General features: G+C 42.5%; 2 protein-coding genes across 2 annotated transcripts; both read right to left on the bottom strand.

Moving 5' to 3' along the window:
• Positions 1–295: 295 nt before the first annotated feature.
• Positions 296–3,132, bottom strand: LOC124658280 (40S ribosomal protein S5-like). Its single transcript, XM_047196655.1, has 4 exons — positions 3,026–3,132; positions 2,195–2,466; positions 1,417–1,620; positions 296–611 (listed from the first exon to the last, which is right to left on the bottom strand). Exons 1-4 carry the CDS (start codon positions 3,092–3,094, stop codon positions 557–559), a joined length of 600 nt encoding a protein of 199 aa, XP_047052611.1. The 5' UTR covers positions 3,095–3,132; the 3' UTR covers positions 296–556.
• A 4,745-nt stretch (positions 3,133–7,877) lies between these two features.
• LOC124658279 (chaperone protein dnaJ A7A, chloroplastic-like) lies at positions 7,878–11,214 on the bottom strand. The gene is made up of 7 exons (XM_047196654.1): positions 10,937–11,214; positions 10,579–10,690; positions 10,431–10,488; positions 9,672–9,714; positions 9,411–9,459; positions 9,221–9,301; positions 7,878–9,132 (listed from the first exon to the last, which is right to left on the bottom strand). The coding sequence occupies exons 1-7, from the start codon at positions 11,212–11,214 to the stop codon at positions 8,284–8,286; spliced, it is 1,470 nt and encodes a 489-aa protein (XP_047052610.1). The 3' UTR covers positions 7,878–8,283.
• Positions 11,215–19,686: the final 8,472 nt, after the last annotated feature.

The following is a 19,686-nucleotide window of genomic DNA, read 5'->3' as shown; positions in this document are numbered from 1 at the left end:
TGTCCGGCGCGGGCGCCACAAATCGCTTTGGGAGAGAAATGCTCTTAATGTCAACCCAATGGGTCAGGCCATTGTGACTCCTGTGCCCTCTACAAGAGCATCTTAATTTAATTGGCTCTACACCAGACATTCATACAGCTTTGCCTGTTACGCTAGAATAAAGAAGCTAAAGATAAGTTTCTTCCCAGCTCGTCAGTGTTACTGCTAAAAGAGCTAATCATCTGCTCCTGGACCAAATCCCTCCAACTTGGAGCATGAATTACTACAACTCTATATACTAACATATGCAGACAGCTGGACACAAAAACAAACACGATTCACTTGTGCACTGAGACAAGTTTTAATATGGCCAAACCGGATGCAAAATCTTGACTAGCGGACCTACAATTTTTTCATTTCACAGTTTCAGTAAAGGCAACAGGAGCTTAAACAGCCAGAGAAACAGATGTGCCAAATACTTTAGGCAGGCCTAAATTCTCAAATAAACTAGATAGACAGAAGTAGCAAGGTTTATGTTTAACTATCCCTTTTTTTTTTCTTTTGCATCTGCATGTGCTTAACGGTTGGCCTTCGCGACACGCTCAATCTCATCTTTCTTCTTGATTGCATAGCTGCACAAAACAAGACGAGTAGAGCATTATTTTGAGTTCACAAATTAAGTAGATGTATAATGATTATATCATTTTTCAAGACAATCGAGAAGCCTCTATAATCTAAGTTTCAAATATTAACAAATGTAAAAAATGGCATAGTCCAACTTCCAATGATAAACAAGACAACTAACCTAATAACTCACATGTAGGAAAACTAAGATTAGAAAGTACAACCTAGCAAAACATAGTGGAACATACAATGTAAGAGCCTTGAAAGAATGTTATTTTCAGTTCAGCCACGATGAAGCTGGTGAGTAGAGAACCAGTGGGTTGCTCAACTCTAGCATACCATACAGCAGTCGTAAAGATTCCCTATACAAAGCATAGTAGGAGAAGTGTACCAATATTAAACCAGATGTGGCAACTCATCCACTGAGTTGACAAAAGACACAATGTTTTAGCTCAGGCAAGTCAAATTGTATGTACCACAGTTTCTTTTACACCATACTCGATGACAGACAACATACAGCTTTTGACAGTTGTTATAATTGTGTGTGGACGCATGATAATCTAGAGCTTGCAAACAAGATATTTCAGGTAACTCAGAATTATGTGTACCACATTTTCAGTTACACCTTACGTGCTGTATAACCCTAACAGACTGACATACAGCTTTCGACAATTGTTATAATTGTGTGCGGACGCATGATACTCATAGCACACGCACATTCACACAGTAATGTAGGAAAATAATTTGGCCACATTGATTATAATTTGTCTCCCAGGAAAGAAAGATCACCAACAAGCATAAGCAGCATAATACCTGTTGGAAGAACCTTTAGCTGCGTTAATAAGCTCATCTGCAAGGCATTCTGCAATGGTCTTGATATTTCTGAAAGCACTCTCCCTAGCACCAGTGGTAAGAAGGTAGATTGCTTGGTTCACACGCCTCAGGGGAGAAATATCAACAGCCTGCCTTCTGACAGCTCCCGCAGATCCAATGCGGGTTGCATCTTCTCTTGGTCCACTGAATGCAAATTTGAGTACAGTTAAGAGAAGCAATTCAAGCAATAATCCAGGAAACAGTTCCCAAGATGTAGGAGTATGAATCGAAAATCATTTGTTACATTCATCATGGAGTTAACAAGACCCACATACTTCTTCTCTGCTGTTACCGAAGTTTATTGAAGGATAATATACTGGTCTCACATATCGGTCATAGAAATACTGAAAAAGTATTCAGTATGTAAATATAGTATCACTATATTCCTAAAACTACCTAAAGTATTGCTTCAACATTAGATTTCCACAAGTGTCATTTGTTATTCAAGACCAGTGAGATCCATTCAGTAGAACTTCATAAGTTTCAACAAGCTAATGATGAGAGATAATTTACATATAGGAGTTGATATTAACCAAATAAAAGAACGCACAGTTTATGCAATGGAGAAGAATAAATGCTCCCTAAAACATATGACGTGATAATTCCCGAGAGCATGAAAACACGTAAGCAATGTCCACAGAGTTCATTGCAATCACGTTTGTTCTCTATAATCAGAAATAGATGGTACAGTAAAGAAGATCAGCAGTTCAGGGCCTACCTGTTTATGATGGCATCAATGATAATTTGGATAGGGTTAGCATCAGTCAAGAGATGAATAATCTCCATAGTGTGCTGCACGATGCGAACTGCCATGAGCTTCTTGCCATTGTTGCGTCCATGCATCATCAGAGAGTTGGTCAGCCTCTCAACAATTGGGCACTGCGCCTTGCGGAACCTCTTGGCCGAATACCTTCCAGCAGTGTGGGGGAGGTATGTGGCATTCTTTGTAGGATTGACAGCAACGTAATCATTCAGAGAGATGTCAGTGACCTGCATAAAGGAATTTTACAATCCATGAGACGGTGTCAATGATAATGTACCAACGGAATATTTACCGAGTATATAAACTGAAATATTCTTGACTAATACCAATCAAAATAAATACAACAACAAGATTTAAACAACTAAGCTCCTTCAAATATACACGCTGAAAAGCAACTGTTCGAGCAATGCCTTCAGTTTAGTACTCCCTTCGTCCATAAAAGGTGCCTTAGATTTGTCTAAATTTGGATGTATCTATACACCAAATAGTGCCTGCATACATCCAAGTTTTGACAAATCTAAGACAACCTTTTGTGGACAGAGGTAGTATTTCAAGTACAGTTTCAGAAACCATAATTGGTTCACACACTGATCAGTGATTAAGATCTCGCTAACTGGAGGATCCGCATATGTTCCACAAACCGAAAGCATAAGTCATCGTATCACCTAAACTCCAGATCTAGCGAATCAACTCGCCGCTTGGCAGACATTAGGACTCGCTACAAGCACCGGTTCAATAAACAGGAAAATACATCGACAAAGATGGGGATTGGATTGGAGGAGAGACCTGGACGCCATCGAAGGACCATCGGTTGAAGAGCTTCACATCCTGCGTCGGCATCTCGACAACCGCCATCTCCACCGAAGAAGGGGAGCTCGAGGAAGGGACGGGGGTCGCGACTCGCGAGAAGAGATGAACAGCCGGTAGATGGGGGAGGCGCGAGTGACGGCGGCGGGAGAGAGAAACCCTAATGACAGCGAGGGGGTTTTGTAATCAGGGCTTTGAGATGAAAGTTTCGAAGGAATTTTGCACGGAGGTACATACATTTTACAGATAATGATAATATATATTAAAAAAAGGCGCACCTAAATCTCAGTTGGCTATCGTCAACTCGTCATCCTAGTATTTGTGACACTGAATATTCTTTTTCTTTATATAAAAAGTACTGGTTGAACAATTTATTACAACATGAACAAATATTTTTGTACATATTTTACGTCATGAACAATTAAATGTTTTACTCCATGAACAATTATTTTGTATTAAGTGAATAATTTTCTGAGTTGCAATCCATTTGCAATCGCCACGAATCAAGGCCAATCCAATAGCTAAGGAGTCAACTAATAATATTTATTAAATATCAAAATTCTTAGAATTAGCAATTCCGATACAAAATTACTCCACTAACTCGTGGGTTGAAAATAAAAAGCGATGATTCAACCTGCTCAAATATAAAAGGACAGATGAAACCTTTTTTTATTTCAAAGAAAAATAGTGATGCCATACGACTCATAAAATGGTGTTCTAGAGGTGATTTTGATTTAAGAAAAAATATGTGTTTAGTGTTGGACTCTGGTTGTCCGCTCTCACAAGATGGTCACGTCTACCAAATGAATTACTATTACAGTTTAGAACGGGGCATATTTTGATTGCATTACACTTTGTCAACCTCACAATTTACAACTGATCAACTTTATAATATAATCCAACTCTGGTGTTTTAGTTGGAAACATAAGGTTTTCCTATTAGGGTGTGTTTGGTAGCTCGGATCTACTGAGAATCTCTCTCTCTCCCCTCATACATGTTGACTCTAGGTAAGTTGAACTGAGATTTTGGTATGTGTTTGGTAGTCTGATTTTGTCTCTACATGCTGAGTTTTTTTTTTTTAGAGCAACCACATATTTCATTAATCGAACACCAAATTACATGAAGCAACACACGTGAAAACTAAAAAACAAATCGGGATAAAATGATTATTCTGAATTTGCAGATAAAATCATAAAAGATCGAGAAATATAAAACGATTCCTAGGGTTTCCTAGAACCACCGTAGCCAGCGGCCGTCGTCCAATTCCAACGCCTCCAAGACGAACACAAGAAGAGACGCCGAGCCTCCACCGTTGCAAGATCCAAAAAAAACACCATTGCCAACGAGGCTTTGTGAGTCCATGAACAGGCCTGCTGCAAGCAGCGAGGCACATGTTGTTGTGGCACGTCGACCGGGGGACGTCCCCGTGCTGTCTTGGACCAAAATACGCCGCCTCCCATCGACGAAGTCGGAGAAGAACGGCATAACCACCACCTCCGGACCAACATCTTCGCTCCAGAAGAACCACCTCGCCCCGGCCCCCAGCACCGTCGTGGACAACGACAAACGCCAGTGACACGTCGAGAAACAGATCTCGCTAGATCTGAAGAACGGCGAGAAGACCAAGCTCCCGACCTAAAAGATCGACAAGCACACTTTGCCAACAACTCCGAGACGCCGTCGTGAAGGTCGCTGCCGGCGTGGGAGTGGAGTTGTGGCAGATTTATTTGCCGGGTGCCGCTCCGACCACCCCAACGACGCACCATAGGAGACAAAAACTAACTTAACTAGTAGGATAGAACAGAGGAACGAGGTTCCCCCTCCCTCTTTAGAGATATATGATGCCTAGCAGGCAATGTTGATCCAATCTCTTCTTTTTAGTTGCATGCCTGCAGTTCTTCCTGGTTTACATTTCATCACTTCGTATATTGTTTTTCGAATTTTACGCTCAACATTGGATATTTTAACTATCTAGTATTGTTGTGTACCAGATGTCTATGAGATTGTTACATAAAACAAATATTGAAGAGGTTGACAAACCCACCAGGTCCTTTTTCTGGGCTGGGGGTGCTGACAAAAAGAAAAATCATTTTGTTAAGTGAAAATGGATCTGTAAACCCAAGAAAAAAGGGGGTTTGAGTTTGAAAAATATATACAAGTTTAATATTAGTCTGATGTGCAAGTGGTGGTGGAAACTTGAGAATGGTTCTGACCCATGGCAAAATCTGATGAGATAGAAATACTTGAGGGATGAGGTGTCTTTTATACAAAGAGCAGACCTGGTGACTCTCCGCTCTAGAAAGATATGTTACATGTTAAACACATATATCTGGATGGGAGAAGGATGCAGATAGGTGACGGCAGATCCACCAGTTTCTAGGGGATGCTTGGTGTGATCAGTGTCCTTTGAAAGACAGGTTGCTGACATTTATGAGATTTGTATAAAACAATCTGTTACAGTGGCAGAGGCAGCAGCTTTGAACTGGAGGTTCTCTTTCAGGAGATGGATGACACCTGATGTTGCTATGCAGATCCATGGATTGACTCAAGTTGTCTCTCAAACTAATCTCAGTGAAGAACATGACAAACCCTTCTGTAAATGGGCAAAGGGATGCAAATTTACTGTCAATGTCAACTCTGTCTACAAGCACCTATGTGGATGTGGCTTGGATAAAACTTTCAAACACCTATGGAAAAGCAAGATACCTCTAAAAATTAAAATCTGATTATGGCTTATTTGGCATGATGCTATTGTGACAAAATATAACCTGCTGAACCGCAATTGGCTTGGGAACTCTGCTTGTCAATTTTGTAATGGGATGAATCCATCTCTTATCTCTTCTTTAACTGTCTAGCTGCTAAATTTGTTTGGAGTGATGTTGGTCAGGTGATTGGAGCTCCAACGAGACCTGGTTCTTTCACCCAGTTTTTCTGGTGGTTCCCTGAATTCATCCTTGCTAGCAGAAACACCCTGGTATAGCTGTTGTTTGCTGGGCTATCTGGAAACTCAGGAACAAAGCATGCTTTGAACATGGTAAAAAAAACCTTTTGAACTAATAAGCTATTCCAATATGTAATGAAACACTGAGCAGGTCTACACAATGAGAAAGACGCGGAGGACATTCGTGTTGGCGCTAATGGGCTACTGAGGCTTGCTGGTACAACTGACAACACTGGTGGAAGTCGATCGGCTACTGATCATCACTGGCCTTTTCGCTTGATGGATCCAGGGAGAATCGACGAAGAAGCTGGAGATATGGAAACGGATGATCGTGATGCTGCAAATGCTTTATTTCTTTGGGTTGACTGTGGGCTGTTGCATCGTTTTGCTGTGTAGTTTCATGGAAGGTTCTGTAATAAGTTACTTCGTGGTAGCAAGTTTGTAAGAACTCCTAGTTCCCCCCTTCTCGAACGCTGGCAGTAGGCGGCACTCTTCTCTCCCTGCTGCTTTTTCTTTTGGCCCAGGCCTTGATACTATGTTTTTCATTATCTCTTTGGTAATGAAAATCGATCCATGAGGATCTCTTGGAAAAAATGGATATTTCAATTTACAGGAGAGGTTATGCCTTTTATTGTAGAATGGATAACATAGCAGTTGAACTTGAAGCATTGGAGCGTGTACTGCCACTGAGTGGTGCAAGAGTAGAGCCAATCAAGCTATCGTATGGAACTTTGAGATCCATCAAAAAAAGTTTTCCAAGAAACTTTACCCACACAATCCCATGGTCACAAAACTTAAAATGAAAAAAGAAGTTTCAGATTTGCCAAAAGAATAATGCAATAAGATCTAATAGCAAATAATTCTAATAACATATAAGGGTTTCACTGTAACGACTTGCGGAGTGGGTCCCTTTCCTTTGTGCTATTAGTATTTTCCACAAAACATCGACTGAGGTCACGAGTTTAAGGGAAATGGACAACCCTAACACCACTTAATTTCATCCACTGGATGGTTCTAAGGGCGTAGAAAGTAGCCATATCTGGTGTAAGTTTGGAGTGGGAAACAGTGTGATGAAACATTTACAAGTCCGTGAGCAGATTTCAAGTTAACATGATCGAAAAGATGAACACATTACGGCCTTTATTTGCTTGAACAGCATACCCAGGTTGGTGTAGTCATGAGCATTCGTAGTGACTGCTTCAATAGCACTGCCCGTCATCAGAATGACTCTGACACCCCAATTTCGATGACTCTATGAATTTCGATGACTGCTTGATAGCAAGAAAATGGTCAGCGCCTCTCCACGCAACGGATCAGCTACATTTAGCACATGTCCAGCTCCTGCTTCCACCACAGAACGTTGATTCGTTTTTATGCTCCGTCCCTGTCAATTTTCAGAACATCACTTGAAGTCCAAACCATGTTCCTTACTCGAGTAATTCTGTTTTTCGTCAGATAGTACTTCATGTATTCAGTAGAGTGTGTAACCAGGATTGAATATGCAATCTGATCGGTTGTTCTGGTTTTTTTCTCCGGATCTTTGATCTGCTAAGTTGGCTACGCCCCTGACAGGTATGCTATCGCTCGTGATACACAATTCAATCCAAACATCAACAAAGAGGTGAGATGGTTCTTACACAACAGCTTGTGGTGCATCAATCTTCTCTCTCGACCACCCGTGGTATTAAAGCTATCCCACAAATTACAGCTAACTAACAAGTTAATTCCTTTGCAAAACTGAAGACAAATGGAAATACTACAGTATTGCACGAAGCACATAACCACATGTTTATGTTGTGAGCACCATTTACAGGTGATAACAATGCCTGCATGAAGGGCAGGCACATCAAATAACCAGCTTCAAATCATCAGCTAGAATAAATCCCCAAATTCATACAAACACTAAATTTCACAACAATTTTCGCTTTACTGCTTACAGAATGTTCAGAATGGTCCGGCATTTCTGCAACAAACTAGTGAACAGTTCTCCCAAGGCTTCCAAAGATATAAGAAACGTATTGTCAAAAAATAGGCTAATAAGCTCGGCCAAAGCATACGACAGGCTATTGCAAAAAGTTCACCATCCGTTTGGTGATTTGCGGCGACCTACCTTTCTATAGCTTAAAATGAAGATACAGACATGGCTTTATCTCCTCCAGTTCCCCCTCTAGGGCACTGTGTGCAGAATGAGCACAGAATTCCTACAATTACAACTCCAATTATAACTTTGTCACTGCAATTTGCATCAAAATTGCCTATCGCACAAGCACGAAACCAGCCAAGCCTGACGCAATCATCATCTCCTGCTGTTTGCCGGTTCAGCCTTGTTAAGGTTTGCAAGCTCTTCAATCAGCTTCCTCTCGTCGCTGCTTAGACGCTTTGGAATCTCAACCTGGACACGTACTAGCTGGTCTCCGCGAGCATTGGACTTCCCAAGAAGTGGGACACCTTTCTTGGACATTACCAGAGTTGTGCCCGGCTGAGTCCCGGAAGGGATCTTCAGGTCAACTACCCCATCAACAGTGGGGACCTTGACGGTTGTCCCAAGAATTGCATCAATGTAAGAAACCTTGCATGTGTAGAGAATGTTTGTCCCATCTCGCTTGAGAACAGAATCAGAGAGAACATCAATAAAAACGTAAAGGTCTCCAGGCGGGCCTCCTCTCCGGCCAGCGTTCCCCTCTGAACGGACCCTCAACCTGCTTCCAGAATCGACTCCAGCAGGGACCTTCAGACTGATCCTCTTTGTCTTGCGCACTCGGCCATCACCCCCACAGGTTTTGCATGGGGTGGCGAACTCACCAGTGCCACCACAAGTATTGCAGGTGGACACCTGCTGGAATATTCCAAGAGGTGTTCTTGTGGAGGAGACTACCTGGCCCTGACCACCACAAGTTTTACACGTGGTAGGTTTTGTGCCAGGCTTGGCGCCACTTCCATCACATGTATTACAGCCTTCCAGTCTGGTTATCTCAATTTCTTTCTCCACGCCAAACACCGCTTCCTTGAAATTAAGTACCAGATTGTAGCTCTCATCATCACCTTGCATTGGTCTGTTACGAGCAGCACGGCCGCCGCCCATTCCACCCATTCCACCAAACCCTTCGAATAATGACTCAAAGAGATCAAATGGGTTTGAGTAATCCTGCAGGGCGAAAATGTTTATATGATTGTTAGACCAAAACTACACACACACACAAAAGTTGATCAAACTTATGAATTGGACAACTTACTCCTGTTCCCATGCCAGAACCCTTCAGACCAGCTTCTCCATATTTGTCATAGATTGCTCGCTTCTCATCATCAGACAAAACCTATAACAGCAACCATCTTCATGTTAGCTGGAAGAAATGTGCACTTCCTACAACAGAAGACATAGATAGATGGAACTTTAGGGTTTTCTGCATGACCAGTTGGACTAACCTCATAAGCATTGCTGATATCCTTGAACTTTTGTTCAGCACCAGGATCTCTAAAATAAAAACATAAACATAAGAACTAACTATTGTGTTCTTTGATCAGCTAGATGGGAAAATGCTAACACACAAACAGGTAAGAATCAAGAGATATCTACAAAGATTAGAAGAGCACAAGGTCAAGCAGTGAAAGCCACAAGAAAAGAAATTGATTGAAAAAGATCTATAAGGAGCTGAAAAGGAACAAGGTAATGATTAGCCCACTTACTTGTTCACATCAGGGTGAAAGCTCCTAGCAAGTTTCCGATAGGCTGGAACAGGGAATGTTATTAGAACTAACATACATATGTGTTTCCAATACTGACTGACAACCTAAGACATCCCATAAAAATAAATAATAGAAGACAAAGAACATTAGGAAGAGCGTGGACTCACAACTCCAAATGAAGTAAAGGTGTTGTTAGTATAGTCTTTAAATTTACAGGAAACAGAAACCATTTGGCTTCCTAAAGCTTAAAATAAGATGCATTCTACTTTTGAGTCTAAATGTAAAAAATTGGCCCTAGAGGTCACCTTGGAATGCTTTACGCCAACGACAATGTTTCGCTTACATGCTAAGGACCTGTTCGGTTGGAGTGGGGTTGAGGTGGATCGGGAGGTATTGAACGGTAATTAAATGTGATTCCCAGCCATTCCATGCAAATCCCCTGCGGGTAGGGTGTAACCGAACGAGGCCTAATGGTGCAGGCTATTTGTCTACCAGTGGTAACGGATCATAATGCCGCACTGATTTATGTTACACATAGACTATATTGAGACTAAACCAGTATTGAAATTGGAGGTTGGAAATTGACTATGAATAAAAGTTTGAATGTTTGACCATCACAAAGAATTTTATAATGGACTACATGATAATTGATAACTACAGGAGGGTTTTAACTGGACAGAACCAAAAAACTTAATAACAAACTAGTACATAGTAAGTGAAACTAAATAGCATCAAGTCAATACATTAGAAGACACTCACCGCTCTTGATTTCGGATTTGCTAGAATTTCTTGACACGCCAAGTACAGAATAGAAATCCTGCCAATCAAAAATGTAACGTCACTGAGGACATCAAGTATTTGTAAGCAACAACATCAGCAACATAGGTCGGAAAAAAGAAGAACTCACCGCTTCAGCCCGAACGACAAATCGTGAACCCCTCCGATGGCGAAACCTTGGTGATGGCGCATGGTTTAAGCTAGCACTGGGTGACACTAGGTGTTTACCTCTGCCTCTGGTACTGCGCCAACACAGGGATAGTAAGATTAATCTAGTACTTTTGTGAGCGAATAATGTGCATAACAATATCGTACATGTCGTTTAAATGTTAACTAGGACAACTTCTACTGTTCATGTCGCAATTGCAACGACCTAGGCAACTGCTAGTTTTTTGATAAATGGGTTAAAAGTCAATGTCTCCTGCCTACCACAGACTCCACAATGAAATTTCTGTAGAGTGATAGAAGATATTGAATGATAATCGTACCCATTCTTGGATGCCAGGAACCCCGGATCCATGGATACGGGACTAACGCGGGCCACCGTGGAGCCCCGACCCCCATAGATCGATCTGGATCGAGGTTCGAATTCGCTCCCATGATTCGGCACAGGCAGCGAACCGGCGAAGCCGGAGCAGCATACGACGGGCGTCGTCGGCGTGGTCCTCGCCACTCGGCGGAGACGGAGGGAGGGGGCGGGGGAGACGTGCGGGTGGGCGGCCGGACGGGAGGGGGCGGCAGGGAGGCGGTGCAGTGGGTGGAGCATGGGGGCGGCGGGTCCGGAGGAGGCGGCGACGCCGGCGAGGTAGGGCAGGGTAGGGGAGGCGAGCTTGAGCTTGGTGGGCAGCGAGCGAGGGAGAGGTTGTAGCTGGGTGGGCTGGCCCAAACCTTATCTCTCTCTCTCTTGCTTTTTTTGTTGGACACGCGCTTTGCCGTCCATCAACCTTCCATCCGACGGTTCTGCTTTGCCTAGTATTTACATCGTGGTGCCACCCGTGGCTCTTCTGTCCTGCTCTCTGTCTCTCGATCTCTCCCGCACTCTCTCCTTCTCTCGTGAGGTTATACACACGTGGAATAAATATTTTGATCATATGTCTAGATACTTTTGTTATAGAAAATACATTTTAAAATGTTAAAAAATTCTAAAAAAAATATCGTTGTATATTTGGATATTCTACATTTGACACAGAAAAGTATTACGGAAAAAACATTTCATGTTGCGTGTGTAAAAAACACAAAACAATGTTACATGCATAGCTATTTTGAGCATCGAAAATTATCTTTTTTTGCACATGACACGGAAAAGGAAATGTATTTTTTCGTGAAATTTGTGTGGTAACATAAAATGTCTGGATGTCTGGAATTACAACCCAGATATTTCTAATATTTTTAGATATTTTGAAATATTATGTCTTGGATGGCACCTATGAGCCAAAATATATTCTAAAGAAAGGTAACTAATGTTTAATTTTTTTATTTAGTCTCTTCTGAGTAAGTTACACCAATGATATGTGAATTTGGCATTGGGGGGCACTACTACAACCTCTTTGATAATATGTGCGCTTATCACACAAACTTAGCTTACGGTCCAAACTAGACCAGGTCAGGGCATGATGAGGCTCGGGTTTAGGTGGAGTTGTAAGTAAAGAGGAAGGGCAAATCACAAGTGGACCGCATATACTATCCAAATTAGGCCATGATTTATTGTCTTATAACTTTATTTCCCAAACCAGAGAATGTTTGGTGAAATCCCTAGGTGGTGCTTATGCCTCTTTTCCTAATCATAACTATACATTTCTAATAGTAATAGTCCTCCCCATTCTCCCTATAACCACATTCTCTCGCCGACATGGTATATTTTGGAACATGTATACTTCCACAAGGCAAATTCAAGCAACAAAAAATACCACATTTTTCAGTTGCAGTAATAAAAGTACTCCCACAAAACAAGCTCATATGCCACAGGTAAGGCAATCATGTTGTGGTCTACCTAAGGGTGCAAGTGGAAATGGCATGGTCAGCCTACATGTTTGAATTGTTGCCCACCGCTGCCCACATAACCTATGTTATGACTCTGGCACTGATGAGGACATCCCTGCCGAACTACTACCTCCGTTATTGCAAGATAAAGACAATATTGCTGCGAAACTCAAGTCCAGTGAAGTTAGGATTGGACCCATTACAAGGGCTCGTGCGAAGCTACTTAAGCAACAGGTGAATTTGCTTCTAAACGATACTTTGATTGATGAGAACTTTATACTACCTAAGTCATTTCACTTATGTATGATCAGGTATGAGGAGGGAGCAAGCATCGCACGAGGAGGAGAGAAGCAGCTGGACATGGTGTTGGACGTGAAGACATTCCACGGGTGCGCGAGGGAGGAGAGGGAGGCATGCGCAAGACAAGAGGAAGTCAAAAACAGTTCTGACTCGGTTTGGACAGACATAAGTGCTGATTTTGAAACGGACGCCATTTCTTCATACGAACTCCGAATCGAGCAAATGAGGACTCGTTGGAAAGATAATTTCAAGGGCTTTCCAATGAATATGCCACCGGCACTGTCGGCCCTGCAAGGGCAGCACTGCCGGCCAGAGCACCCCGGCACTACCGGCCACCCCGACACTGCCGGCCTGCACACCCCGGCACAGCCGGCCTTGTCCGTTTTCGACCCAGTTTTGGCCGAACCTATTTTAGGTCGGTTTGTATCAAACTATTTTGACCCCTGGTCGTCCTGGACGCCTATATAAGCCCCAGGGACGCCCCCAAATTAGGTTGAGACCACGTTTAAGATGAACTCTAGTTCATAGTTGATTGCTTTGCAACTCTATTGAATCATACTCTCAAATTTGCATCGATCTGGAGTTTTACTCGCACCAATTCGTTCGATCTGGTGTTTGTGCTACTGAAAGTTTGTGTGATCTGTTGTTCCATTGGGGATTAGAAGATTTCAATTTACCGCTTCGTGGTCGGCGGCTACGTGCGCAAGTGTGTGGAGTTGCGAATATCTTGCAGGGTTGAGAGTTGTTGCATTGGCGACAGGGACGGATCGAGAGACTCGTCAGCGTCATACAAGTTATCATCCACTTCATCATCGTGTATCTCCGTTGTGTTCATCGTGTGTTCATCACCACCCCCGTCGCTTACTGAGAAGATCGGGCAACCCCATCTCATCTTGGTATCAGATTTCAGCGTTTTCTCGGTAAGCCATCCACAATCCACCCCATAGTTGAGTTGTGAGTGTTTCCTATCCAGAAAAAGTCATAAAAGTTAGGGTTAGGGTTTGCCATAGCCTTAGATTGCACTAATTTCGAGTTTTAGTTGCTTTTCGTAGTTGTTTTTGCGTATCTTTTTCTTCCATCTAGCATTGTTAGGGTTTGTGTTTCCGCTATCATCTAGTTTCAGTTTTGATTCTGAGTCGACACAGCGTACAGTGTGCTTGTTCCCAACCATAGATACAGCTTTTTGATATAAGTGCTAGGAACTTCCCCAGAAGAGACTAGTTTTACCGCTCGACAGGCTGCTCTTTAGGGTTTTGGTGCTTTGCATTATATGTTGGCCGTGTTACAAGGAGTTGTGTCATAAAATAAAATAAAAGGAAATATAAAAGAAGCAAAAAGAGCTACAAGTGTTGTGTGTGATAAAAAGAAAATTCAAAAAGAAAAGTGAAGTTCTAGTAGAACCAAGTGAAGGCCTAAGTTTTCTTTACTGCACCTGTAGTTGAGCAATCTTGTGTCTGTCCCGTTGAGCTTTGCTAGCGTCTCTTGAGTGCATTGCAACCTATTCATCCATATAGTTGCATTGCCACATTTATCGCCTTGTGTGAGTATCATTGGTTGTCTACGGTCCGCGGTAGAGCTTGTTATTGGTGCAAATAGGTAGCCTACCTATAGCCCCACATATATCCTGCTTTGTCGTGTGATTGTTCTTATACCCTTGATATTCGCTTCGCTACATCCGTGCACTAGTCCGTCAATCCAAGTTGGTAAGCAATACTAATTCACTTTGGAGCGGTAAGATTTACCTTTCTTATCAGTTTTGAGTGAGTTGTGAGAGTACCGCCAAAGATTTTTGTTTAGTGCACTAACCTACTAATCATGTCTCTTGAGGATGTTGATGTGATGCAGAAAAAGGATCCAGCCTCACCGGTTACTTGGAGGGAATATGAGGCACTTCGTGATCATCTACAACGTGAAATCCGTGGTGCTACTGAAGCATTAGACACGGATATTCAGAGTATCAAATTGAAGGTCGATGAAGCTACTACGGCTATTAACACCGTTCAAACATCGATGACGACTCTTCAAGCATCTATACAAAATTTGACTCAAGCCGTCGGTGAGATACGTACAATGGTACAACCACCACAACCGCCACTTGATGAAGAAGGCAGCGTACAAGGTGACAATGCGGATGCTGCTGCTGCTCAAGGACGTGGTATTGGTCGTGGTTTGGGACGTGGTGTTGGTGAACCTCTCCATGGTCGTGGTTTCGTCGAACTTGGAGCCCGTCGTGTTCCTCCACAGCCGCAAGATGATGGTTTGGGTAAGCCCAAGTTCTCAATTCTCAGATTTGAAGGAGGTACTGATGTGGAAGAACTCACATGGGAGCTGAAAATTGAGAGGTTATGGCGTTTACATGACTATACTGAAGATAGGAAGATCAAGCTTGCTTCCTCTGAATTTGATGGGTATGCATTGCGTTGGTGAGATGAACTTGTCCGTGCTCGAGAAGATGATGGTGAGCTGCCTATTATCACATGGCATGCTATGAAGGCGGCAATGAGAGCTCGTTTTGTTCCTACCAATACTTGCGTTCTGTCTATGACAAGTTGACCCAATTGAAGCAAGGTGTAATTACGGTTGATGCTTACTACATGGAGATGGAGATGCTTTTGCAGCGTGCGTGTGTTCGTGAGTCCCTTGAGATGACAATGCAGCATTTTCTTCATGGTTTAAAGTATAACATCAAAGGCATTGTTCGTCATCACAATTACACTACAATGAATGAGCTACTACATCATGCAAGAGAAGCTGAGTCACAGTTGGCTGAAGAAGCGCAATTGAGGGGTCGTGCTAGGGAGCTGGGCGCTACACGCCTAGGACTCCACCCTCCACGGCGCCATCCTCGCGCCCTGCGGATGTTCTACTTCATCTAGCAAGCCGGTCTCCAATGTGTCCAACACAAAGAAGCCCATTCCTACAGCAAGTGGAACTAGTTCTAACATGTCAAAGGCGCACAACCGCGATATGGCTTGTCATACATGTGGTGGCAAGGGTCACTTCAAGAGAGATTGTCCTAACCGCAAAGTTATGTTTGTTAATGAGTACAATGAATATGAAACTGGAGATGATGCTGATCCGGATGCTCCGGAAGATGATGATTATGATAGTGATGGTTTAGATGCTTATCCTTCTGAAGCTCAAACTATTGTTGTGTCACAACGTGTTCTCAATGTGCAGTCAAGTGCATCTACTCAGCGCTGCAATTTGTTCCAGAATAAGGCACTTGTGGGTCCCAATAAAGCTTGCAAAGTCATTATTGATGGCGGGAGTTGTCGCAATTTAGCAAGCAAAGAGTTATGTGCCAAGCTGGAACTGAAGTATCTACCGCACCCGCATCCATATTATATTCAGTGGTTGAGCAATAATGGTGAGATGAAGGTGAGCCACATGGTGCGTGTTGATTTTGAGATTGGACCGTATAAGGATTCCATTGATTTTGATGTGGTTCCTATGACGGTGTGTCACCTGCTGTTGGGTCGGCCATGGCTCTATGACCGTTCTGTGCAACACAATGGTCGTGCCAATACATATCACTTGGAGTTCAAGGGCAAGAAAATCAACTTACAACCTATGTCACCACATCAAATTATCAATGAATCTCGTCAGAAAGTTAAAGTAAACTTGGAGGATGCACCTATAGATAGGCGAGAGAATTGTAATGCCGTGAGTGATATAACGAAAAGTGAGAGAGTGAATTCCTTAGTGCTTTTAGCCACCAAAGAAGATATGAGAGAATTTAGTGAGGATCCTACAGCCATGCCTCTTGTGCTCATGTACAGGGGTACGGTTTTGGTTTCTAACGACATGATCCCTATTCCTCTTGGTGTTTCTAATGTGTTGCAGCAATTCAGCGATGTGTTTCCGGAGGAGGTGCCCGCAGGATTGCCACCATTGCGTGGTATTGAGCATCAAATAGACTTGATCCCCGGCGCCTCGCTTCCCAATAGGGCGCCATATGGGACGAATCCCGAAGAGACGAAAGAGATACAGAAGCAAGTACAAGTGCTACTCGATAAAGCTTATATCCACATAAGCCTTAGTCTGTGTGATGTTCCTGTTATTTTAGTTCCTAAGAAAGATGGTACTTGGCGCATGCGTGTAGATTGTAGAGCGATAAACAACATTATTATTCGATATCGTCATCCTATTCCCAGTTTAGAGGATATGCTAGATGAATTGAGTGGTTCTGCTGTTTTCTCTAAAATTGATTTGCGTAGTGGTTATCATCAAATTAGGATGAAAGAGGGGGGTCAGTGGAAAACAACATTTAAAACAAAATTTGGTTTATATGAGTGGTTAGTAATGCCTTTTGGTTTGACTAATGCACCTAGCACTTTCATGAGACCGATGAACCATGTTTTGCATGATTTTATCGGCAAGTTTATGGTTGTGTACTTTGATGACATATTAATCTACGGCCGCAATGAACCTGATCATACTATACATATTCGACATGTTTTGCAAGTGTTGCGTGATAGTAAACTCTCTATGGTAATCTTGAGAAGTGCATATTTTGCAAAGATAAGGTCATATTTATGGGTTATGTTGTCTCTAAGCATGGAGTAGAAGTAGATGTGTCTAAAATTAAAGCAATTCAAAATTGGCCTACTCCCATGAATGTGAGTCAAGTAAGAAGTTTCCATGGTCTAGCTGGGTTCTATAGAAGATTTGTGCCCAATTTTAGTACTATTGCTGCACCTTTGAATGAATTGACTAAAAAGGGTGTTTTCTTTGAGTGGGGCGCAGCCCAAGATCATGCTTTTGATGAACTGAAACGATTGTTAACTTCTGCACCGTTGCTTGCACTTCCTGATTTCAATAAGCAATTTGAGATTGAAGGTGATGCTAGTGGTATTGGAATTGGTGGTGTGTTGATGCAAGAGGGTCGCCCAATTGCATATTTTTGTGAGAAACTTTTTGGTGCTAAGTTGAACTATCATATCTATGATAAAGAATTGTATGCTTTAATTAGAGTTGTTGAGGTTTGGCAACATTATTTGTGGCCAAAAGAATTTATCATACATTCTGATCATGAAGCTTTGAAATATCTGAAAGCTCAATCTACCTTGCATAGGCATCTTGCTAAGTGGGTTGAGTTCATTGAGTCTTTTCCATACATTATTAAGCATAAGAATGGAAAAGATAACATTGTTGCTGATGCTCTATCTAGGAAAAATATGCTATTAACTCAACTGGATGTTAAAATTCATGGATTAGAAGTGCTATGTGATTTGTATGCCACTAATCATGATTTTGCTGAACCATATCGCTTGTGTGCTATTAGTAAAGCATGGAAGAAATATCACATACATGATGGGTTCTTGTTTGGAGCTAACAAACTATGTGTTCCAGAATCGTCTGTGCGTTTGCTCTTATTGCAGGAATCACATGCTGGAGATTTGATGGGTCACTTTGGGCATGAGAAGACGCTACTCATGCTCGCTGATCACATTTATTGGCCAAAGATGAGGCGGGATGTAGACAGGTATGTGAAGAGGTGCATTACTTGCAACAAGTCCAATTCCAAGCCGAAGCCTCATGGTTTGTATACTCCTTTACCGGCACCTACTACACCATGGGAAGATATTAGTATGGACTTTGTGTTGGGTTTGCCGCGTACTAAAAGAGGCCATGATTCTATATTTGTGGTAGTGGATAGATTTTCTAAGATGTCACGCTATATTACCTGCCACAAGAGCGACGATGTGTCGTATATTGCTAACCTGTTTTTCGGGGAGATTGTACGTCTACATGGAGTCCCGAAGACTAATGTTTCTGATCGTGATGTGAAATTTATGATCTACTTCTGGAAGACACTTTGGGGAAAGCTGAGGACAAAGCTACTTTTCAGCACTACTTGTCATCCCCAAACTGATGGTCAAACTGAGGTGGTGAATAGAACCTTGTCACAACTGTTGAGATCCATGATCAAGAAGAACTTGAAGGAGTGGGAAGATTGTTTGCCGCATGTGGAGTTTGCTTACAACAAGGCGGTACATTCTACCACAGAGCTCTGTTCGTTTGAGGTGGTGTATGGTTTCAAACCTATTACTCCACTTGACTTGTTGCCTCTATCCATACATGAGTGAGTCAATATGGAGGCATCAAAGAGGGCAGATTTTGTACGAAAGATACATGTGAAGACTAAAGAGTTGATCGAGAAGAAAGGCAAGAACAATGCTGCAAGGGTGAACAAGAAGCGCAAGGAGATGTTGTTCGAGCCTGGTGATATGGTCTGGGTTCATTTTCGCAAGGATATGTTCCCGAAGCTACGGAAGTCCAAGTTGGTTCCTCGTGGTGCTGGTCCTTACAAAGTGCTTGCCAAAATCAATGATAATGCATACTCTATAGATCTTCCAACTTATGACTTTGGTGTCAGTAATTCTTTTAATGTTGCTGATTTGACACCGTATGGCGGAGAAGACCTTGGAGCGTCGAGGTCGACGCCTTTTGAAGGGGAGGGGGAGATGATGAGGACATCCCTACCGAACTACTACCTCCTTCATTGCAAGATGAAGACAATGTTGCTGCGAAACTCAAGTCTGATGAAGTTAGGATTGGACCCATTACAAGGGCTCGTGCGAAGCTACTTAAGCAACGGGTGAATTTTCTCCTAAACGATACTTTGATTGACGAGAACTTTATACTACCTAAGTCATTTCACTTATGTATGATCAGGTATGAGGAGGGAGCAAGCATCACACGAGGAGGAGAGGAGCAGCTAGACATGGTGTTGGACGTGAAGACTTTCCACGGGTGCGCGAGGGAGGAGAGGGAGGCATGCGCAAGACAAGAGGAAGTCAAAAACAGTTCTGATTCGGTTTGGACAGACAGAAGTGCTAATTTTGAAACGAATGCCATTTCTTCATACGAACTCCGAATAGAGCAAATGAGGACTCGTTGGAAAGATAATTTCAAGGGCTTTCCAATGAATATGCCACCAGCACTGCCGGCT

The sequence above is a fragment of the Lolium rigidum genome, chromosome 5 (genome assembly GCF_022539505.1).
Source record: "Lolium rigidum isolate FL_2022 chromosome 5, APGP_CSIRO_Lrig_0.1, whole genome shotgun sequence".
NCBI lineage: Eukaryota > Viridiplantae > Streptophyta > Magnoliopsida > Poales > Poaceae > Lolium > Lolium rigidum.
Note: the sequence above shows the minus strand (reverse complement) of the source record. Positions and strands in the feature narration are given on the sequence as shown.